This window comes from Sinocyclocheilus rhinocerous, unplaced genomic scaffold, assembly GCF_001515625.1.
Source record: "Sinocyclocheilus rhinocerous isolate Xijiao unplaced genomic scaffold, SAMN03320098_v1.1 scaffold2496, whole genome shotgun sequence".
NCBI classification, from domain to species: Eukaryota; Metazoa; Chordata; class Actinopteri; order Cypriniformes; family Cyprinidae; genus Sinocyclocheilus; species Sinocyclocheilus rhinocerous.
In genome coordinates, this window is record NW_015656162.1 from 66119 (window position 1) to 74999 (window position 8881).

General features: G+C 37.6%; 1 protein-coding gene and 1 long non-coding RNA gene across 2 annotated transcripts in view; one reads left to right on the forward strand and one right to left on the reverse strand.

Annotated features, from left to right (window-relative positions):
* wdr25 (WD repeat domain 25) overlaps positions 1-6194 on the reverse strand; it is an 11274-nt gene extending 5080 nt beyond the window's left edge. Inside the window, exons 1-2 of the mRNA XM_016527166.1 lie at positions 5885-6194; positions 4805-5287 (exon numbers count right to left, since the gene is read on the reverse strand). Coding sequence (XP_016382652.1) covers positions 4805-5260 — 456 coding nt within the window. The 5' untranslated portion in view covers positions 5261-5287; positions 5885-6194. The remainder of the gene's footprint in view (positions 1-4804; positions 5288-5884) is intronic.
* LOC107719687 (uncharacterized) overlaps positions 2613-8881 on the forward strand; it is a 33735-nt gene continuing 27466 nt past the window's right edge. The window contains exon 1 of the long non-coding RNA XR_001637539.1: positions 2613-2812. This is a non-coding gene — a long non-coding RNA (uncharacterized LOC107719687). The remainder of the gene's footprint in view (positions 2813-8881) is intronic.

The window sequence follows — 8881 nt, forward strand, 5'->3', positions numbered from 1 at the left end:
GATAGGACAATATTTGTCTGAGATACAACTATCTGAAAATCTGGAATCTGATGGTGCAAAAAAATCGAAATATTGAGAAAATCACCTTTAAAGTTGTCCAAATGAAGTTCTTAGCAATGCATATTACTAATCAAAAATTAAGTTTTGATATATTTACGGTAGGAAATTTACAAAATATCTTCATGGAACATGATCTTTACTTAATATTCTAATGATTTTTGGCATAAAAGAAAAATCAATAATTTTGACCCATACAATGTATTGTTGGCTATTGCTACAAATATACCTGTGCTGCTTATGACTGCTTTTGTGCTCCAGGGTCACATAGTTTATTTACATCAATTGTTTAGTCTCTTGCAATAGAGGTTTTCTGTTTTCACATGACTCTTTAGTGTATTTTGTAATGGTGATCTTAGTGAACTGCATAGAATCCAGTGGGTGTAACCTGCATTATCAACATTTAAACTGATGACAGTCTGAAGATTGAGCCCTGTGTTTGGAGCACAGCTGAATGACTTCATGCAGGACTGACGACACTGAGTGATGCGGCGTGTCTCCTGACGAGGGAACACTAGATGAGGAGCAGAGGAGTCAGGAATAGAGCGTTCGGCCCGCGGCTGATAAAGCTGCGCTCCTCTGACCCTCCACAGAGACGCTTCCTGTGCTCCATTATTACACACACACACACACACACACACTCACACACACTCACACGCAGACACACTCACACACACACACACACACTCACACGCAGACACACACACACACACACACACACACACACACACACACACACACACACACACACACACAGGAGAGACAAGCAACTTGCATAATCAGGACACGTCATTTAACTATTTAACATTATCACCTCTCTAAGTGTAGCACATACAATCGCACATGCACCACACACACACACACACACTCACACACACACACACTCACACACACAGAAGAGTCATGATCATAAAGCAGCAGACGCCGTGTGTTTAGTCCTTCATATGCATCACACAGACGCTCTGTTTCTCATGAATATCTGAGCAGCTGATGATGAAGGGCCAGAGATGCAAACAGGTAAAGGGGGCATGCTCCACACGGAGTTTCTTTTAAAGATATTTGCTTTACATGCTCATTTGTAGTTACTTTAAGGCATTTTTAAAATATTTTTTTATTACCTCATATGTCCAAAACTGTAATTTTTCAGAAAACAAAACAAAAAAATTAACATCTTGTTGCAACATTTTACAAAAATCAAGATTGAATATATTTGGTCAAAATCCCATGTTATATGCTGCAGGCTATTTAAGACAATATCGGCTGATTAGACGACAATGCTGAGCTACAATACAAAATGTTTGCCCTCTCTCTCTCTCTCTTCACCATTCTCACATCTCAGACCTCAAATACACAAAATATCACCCTCTGAAACATAGTTTTTGAAGTAAAGAGTAAAGAAAATAGTACTATACAAAACGTATTGAAACAACCAGGGAGCAGTTGCATAAACTTAGCCACCATGTTAAGACCGTGTCTTAAGAACTAGTTTAACCAACTAGCAGCTGCCAAGATCAGTCTTACTCTTCCAACACAAATAAGAACAATCTACCTTTTCACAACTGAATTAAAAAAGTTATGACCAGACTTGAAGAAAAAAAAAATTAGACGAGTAATTTTTAAGTCTAGTCGAAACAGTTTATGCGACCGGCCCCAGTTCTTTATTTACCCTTGCAAGACCCCCCCCCCCCATAAAATCACTTTCTCACTGGATCTAATAATCTCACAGGTGACCTGTTTAGATCTGAATAGAGCGAGTTGTCACTGAAGGGTGAGGAGTGTGCATCTATGAAGGGCTCATGACAGCGAATGGAGCTCAGCGTGTGCGTCATTCAGCGTTCCTCAGGACACACGCGAGCAGATCTCCTGGGTCTCGACACGCATTACAACACAACAGTGATGGAGCGGCTCCACGCCAGAGACCCCAGGAGACGTGTACATGAAGAACACCTTCACCAAACACACGCATGTTCCTGGAGCATCACAGGAGTGTTTGATTCATTCATTACAATAAAACATATTCAGTCATTCTGCATAGTAATTTACTCGGCTCATTCATTCTCATCCAGGTCCTTGACAGCAGCGCCGTGATGTTCTTTCATCCGTCACTCTGCATAATGATTTATATCCATTAGTGCTGTTTAGGTTAATCATCACTACTAGTTCTCACACTAATTAAACCTCCAGCACTCAGTGTTCAAGTTATCTTTTAAATTCTGTAATGTGTAATACAATTGAAAAAAATGTAGGCATGGTTTAATTGTGCTTTGGTTGCTGATTGGATGTTGAGATGTGGGCGTGGCTCTCAGAGGAGTGTGAGGGGCGGAGTTTAAGAGCCCTGAATGATTGGAGAAGACTGACCAATCACTGAAAAGATCCAGTTATCTTAATTAATAAATGAGTTAAAATAAACTTTCAGCTCCAATTTAAGAGCTTTTCAGGCCTTAGTTTGTGTAAAGGTGAGTTTTTAAGACCTGAAGAAACCCTGTTATGGGGTTAATCATCACACATGTACAATATTAGTTCACTAATTTCTCTGAGAGATGAGCCACCTGTAGAGGTAACAGCTGGTTAGGTTAGGTCAGGTTAGGCTATAGGTTAGTTTAGGTTAGTCTGTAGAGGTAACAGCTGGTTAGGTTAGGTCAGGTTAGGCTATAGGTTAGTTTAGGTTAGTCTGTAGAGGTAACAGCTGGTTAGGTTAGGTCAGGTTAGGCTATAGGTTAGTTTAGGTTAGTCTGTAGAGGTAACAGCTGGTTAGGTTAGGATAAGAAATAGTTAAGAAATAGTTAAGATAAGAAATAGTTAATAGATAAGAAATCTTTGCATAACTACAGGAAACACTGCATCTAACAATGGTTTGGAAAAAAAAAGTTAATTAAAAAATAATAATACAGTCATTCTTGAGACGTGGGACAAAACAGGTCCAGCAATGGTAACTGCTATTAGCTTTAACAAATAAAAATATTTTCAATTTTAAATGTCATGAGGGATTAATAATAGAATGTATTTAACACAATTATCACCTTCAATTTAATTTTCTCATTATTATACCAAATCAGTTTTTCTTAATGTCCTCTCACTACATCTAAAACAGCGTGTCCACAGATAAGGGTTCAATCATTCATATGCAATAAAATGGATAAAAACGTTTTTTTAATGATGAAAAAAAGCTTGTTTTATCAAAAGCAACACTTAATAATATCTCCTATCAAAGCAAGGTTGTTTTTTTAATGACACATGCATGTTTCATAAGATCTTAAAGTTGTGTCCCCACTTTTTGTCAACACCGTCAGACATTCAATAAAATGTAATAAAATCAGGGAATATCAGGGGCAGCTGTCACTCTAAAGGACCCCCTTGCCACAGTTCACCTCTGCAGCATGAAGTGACTCAGAGCAGTTCGAGAGATTATGTTTATGTGTTCATGTACTTGTATACTGAGGCGGCAGAGGCTGAAAACACCGCGAGCTTCAGTAGGTCTATGTGTAGTGAATGAAACCGCATGTCTGCGTTATTAATTTCCACGAGGGACGGACTGGGAAAAAAATTTCAGGCCGGGAAATCTCACACTAATACACCAACAACACATTCTGAAACATGGACAACCCAATTTTTTGTATGGACCTCATATAAGAAAAGGATTAAATCCTTAGGTTGGGGACATGCAAAATAATTAAAAGTTCTCTCCTGAACTGCACCTTCACTTCCATTTTTCTTTTCAGTCTCTTTATTTTGCCCTGATATCTATGTCTCACATGACTTTAATACTCAAGATTTAACAAAACTATACTTTCTAAATTGCCTACATGTCAAAATTAGTACATCACTACAATATCTTTATATACAAATCCTACTGAACACGAGTCATGTTTTTCCCCTTACAGAAATGAACCATGTTTTTATTATAGTAAAGTATTATATAGTTTTTTTTTTTGTTTGCAAATGGATTACCATTTGTATTTATTTTTACTACAAATTCCATGGTTAAACTATGGTTAGTGTAGCAAAAACCATGGTTGATTTGGGGTTACCATGGTTTAACAATAGTAACCATTGTCTTTGGATTTATAGTAAAATCATCTTTCATTTTCGTAAGCGAGCCGAAGCATTGCCAGTCACGACTAACCGATTCATGATTTATTAGAGATTTAATTATCGAATGGCGAATTCGGAAATAATCGCTTTAGTACATTCGGCAGGCAATTATACAATAATAATATTAAAATAGCGGGGCAAATCGGTTGCCAGGCCACCGGGAATTGTCCCGGTTCTCCCGATGGCAAGACACGCAGAACGCGCAAGATTCATATATTGTCTTTTTTCGGCTTAATATTCCCAGACACTAGTCCATATCGCGTTTTGATTCAAGTGTACTGACCTACTTTTGATTTATTCGTCCAAAATGTGGCATATTCCGTCCGCGTTAGGATATAGGACTTCCGTTTTTATGACTGGATTCTACGAACCAGTCTGTGTTTTCCGCATCGCGGAAATTATAGGGCCGTATGTCTCAGAGTAGTCAGTGCAATTTGGGAAAGAAATCAATTAAATCTGTACGTGGATGTGTGTAAATATTCAAATGTAATCCCCTTTGTAATCGTTAACATTTTCATAAGTAACTGTAATTTAATTACACATTTTTTCTTAGTAACTGTAACTGATTACAGTTACATTTATTTTGTAATTAAATTACGTAACGCCGTTACATGTAACTAGTTACTCCCCAACACTGGCTATAGGTTAGTCTCACCTTGAAGGTTCTGTCCATGGATGCGGACAGCAGCAGATGACTGAGATGATCCACTGGACTCCACTGCAGCGTGTTCACTGGACCCTGATGGGCCTCGACACGGCTCTGCATGCGTCTGGGCAGCTCGACCCGACCCTGCCTTCGGCCCAGAAACGGCCGGACTCTCTCGGACACCTCAGACAGCAGCGGGGACCCGGCAGATGCAGACGGGTCCGGCTCTTCAGTGTAAGCCGCTGCGGTCTCTGCCAGTCTCTGTCTCTTAGGAACATACGGCCTCAGCGCAGACGCCTGCAGCTGGACTCTCTTCACGGAGCCGGACTGTGCTGCTGACACACGTGATGATGAAGATGAGGAGGAGGAGGAGCTGATGATGAGGGCTTCGTCATGATGAAGCTGAGGATCCTGATCCTGATCCGTCTCACTGTCAGAATCCTCATAATCCACCAGTGAAGCCATGTGAAGCTCACAAACACACACTACAAGCTGGATTTCATCAGAACACAAATAACAACATATTACAAAAACAACACTTTTAAAATTAATAATAAAAAGTAAATAATCATCTAATTAAGAAGCCGTCAAACTCAGAGTTCAGCTATTATTAAACAGAGAGAATACTACACATATCTGTTTGTCAGCTACAAATATATACACACACACACACACACACATATATACATACATATATGAAGAGTTTATTTGCAATAACAGATAACTCCGTTTTTTTTTAATTTTCAAAAATCATGTTTTTTATTGTTATCACGTTTTTATTGTTAGTTAGCAGTATTTTTGAGTTTTTTTAACCTAATCAAAATAACCCAACTGCAGTTTGATTGAGATTAATTGAAATGCACAATGAAAAAACATCATTTTTGAAAATTGTTAAAAACGGAGTTATCTGTTTTTGCAAAAGAACTCTTCAGTATATATATATATATATATACACACACGATTCTATTAAATATGTGAAGCTATTTCTACAGTCACTAAAACCCCAACTGTATCTGAAGATTATTATCATTTATATTACCATAATTAAAAATAAAGCATCACAAGAAAAGAGATGATCCGTAAACTCACATTAAACGAAGAATAACTGACATAACATCATCCGTCCTGTCAAAGTTCTTAGTAAATATTGATCCGTCACGTCCATATCATAACACAAGCCTTCACATATTAGTTTAAAATCGTTTTTATGACTATTTGCTCTTGTTTACACGATTAATATTCGCGTCTGTCGCGCGGTGTTTAATTTGAAACATCGGACAGCGAACACCGGAAGCGCGAATCTGTGGGGAACTTCCGGACAAAATAAAGGTCTCGTTTAAAATCCGTGTCCGTGAGGAATTTACTGACAAACTAAAAGTCTCCATTGGATATTTCATGTTTATAAAACACACACACACACATCCTATATTAAACAGCCTGTCTGTATTAAATGCAGTATTGAGCAGATAAACCACAGCTGTCACTTGACTCTTGTCTGGATGTTACAGGGACAGATGAGACACACCCCTTCTTATGCAGAGTGACTGATGAAGGAATGCTGCCATCAAAGGCTTCCAACTTGTTTTATTGTGCAATATTTTATATTTCAAGCATGTTGATTGAGCACTGAAAGTAATTAAAAATTGATCAAAGAATCCTGAAAAAAGTATCACAGGTTCCAAAAAAATATTAAGCAGCACAACAGTTTCCAGTTCTGATAATAAATCAGCATATTATACTGATTTCTGAAGATCATGTGACACTGATTGGAATGTTATTTTTATAACCCAACCCCGCCCAGGTTATCCACATCCCCCACGGATATAACGTTGATCCTACTTCGCACGCTCCGCTCCCGCCTGTCATTCTTTGAGGAGGTTGATCAGTCTCATGTTTCCCACGACACGTGCCGGCTGAAATCATGGGCTTCACAAATGGTCAAATACATTTTGTTGGTCAACTCATTGTATTGTTTAATGCATACTCTGTCACAAATTAGCCAATTAAAGTTTCCATATCACTATCAGAAAATATGGAAACATAGATCTTATGATCATTTAAAACACATACGTAATCTGTATTAATCAAATCTTTTCCTTTTTTGTGTTTGGGAGAGATTTTAACTGTTTTTATTTTTTGATATTCCCTACAGATTATAAACATTACCCGGAAATCATGTCAGCGAATTTGTATTAGATGGGATAGATTTGCACCTCCAGTTTCACTTCAAGGTGGTGTACACTGGAATGCCATCGCCAACCAAAAAATCACATGCCTTCTGCTGGAACATGCTGTGATTCCATGAGGAGTGGAACTGGCAAACCTTGCCCAGCACAATGCAGACTATCAGCTATCATTACATGAGCACCATAGCAGGAAAACGGCTACTTCAAGTGCTCCAGATCACTAATACGGTGCATATAGGTCCCAAAGATGCTTTAATCCACCTGTGATGCCCACCATCCACTACAACAATGGGTTCAGACTGGACAAAGGATACAAACAAATTTTTTTTTCAAAAAGAGACAATGCAATGGCTTTGGTTCACAGTTCAATAATAATATACCTGCCCACTTGATAGCAAAAGGGAACTTGCAGAGCTCTCAAGCCAGAAAGAAAACAATGTTACTGACTGCACATAGTACAGTTAACATTAAATAATGAGTTAGTGACTTTTGTAGTAGTGACTGTTGTACTATTTTATGTACTGTGCTATATGAGTTAAAGTTATACAATTACAATTGTAATTTCTGTGATCATAATCTGATTAAATGTTTTTGGCCAGGCAGCACGTTGAGATGGTTGATATCGCATCATGTTCGTCTCTCTCACACACACACACACACACACACACACACACTCATAACTCCAAAACTGTAGCACAGAGAGTCAAAACGTATGTATTGTTTGATAGAAAACTTTTCAAATTTTTAAATAGAAAAAAAAACAAAAAAAAAACATTTGGACATTCTCATGCTGAGAAACTGCTGATAGAATATAAAAAATAAACGTGTGCTCCAGGGAAATTGTTTATATATTTTTCAAATTTTGTATGAACGAAAATTCTTTTTGGTGAAGTTCCTCTTAATGTCTTCTGCATCTAGATTTTGTGGTAATATGAAAAACAAATCATGAAAAGTTACAGTATTTGGAACCAAGGTAGCCTTTTACATTAGTAACCTTGTAATCTTGGCAAGCAATATTAATAGCACTTCAGTGGAGAGAAGAAATACAACCAACAAAGGCAGTGATATGCACAGGTTCTCTTTCAGCACTAAACAGTTGATCAAGTGGAAAATCACTGGCAAGCCAAGACATGATAAATAAAAAAAAGTCTATTTAGAATAAGACAGTCTGGACTTTTGGAAACCTTTGTGTGAGTATCATCACATAAGGGTGTGAAAGGAAATGAGGAGGCTAATCTGGCGAAACAGGCATTAAACCATTCACAAATATCCTTTGAAGTGGTATTAAGTAAAAGAAATAAAAGCAATAATAGCAAAAGTAATTCAGGAAATATGGCAGAATGAATGGAAAGAAGGAACAAAAGGTAGACATTTATACTGCATACAAGAAAAAGTTGGTTCAGAGAGAAGAAGATTAGGAAACAGGAAAGAGGACGTTTTAATAACAAGAATGCATACTGACCATTGTTTATTAAATCAGTGCTTGCATAGAATAGGAAAGCATGAAAATGGAAATTGTGACAAATGTGGGTTAACAGAAACTGTAGAACATGTACTTCTAAAATGTGAGGCTTATGAAAGAGAACGTTTCCAACTAAGTCAAGCTCTAAGGTATCTGGAAATAAATGATTTGTCACTCCAGGTTTTGTTAGGTGATGGATCTAAGCAATCGGGAATATATCGCAAATTAGTTATTTATTTAAAGGAAACAGGATTGATTAATAGGATTTAGGATACCGGTTATTGTGTGAAAGAATTTTTGTTTTTTTTATAAGGTAGCTCTTGTTTCTAAAGTTCCTATTCATTGTGCGCTTCACACTCCTTTCCAGTAGGTGGCGGAAATGCACCTTTTAAGTTGGTTTGCCAACCGCCATTAAATCCTAAAAGAAGAAGAAGAAGA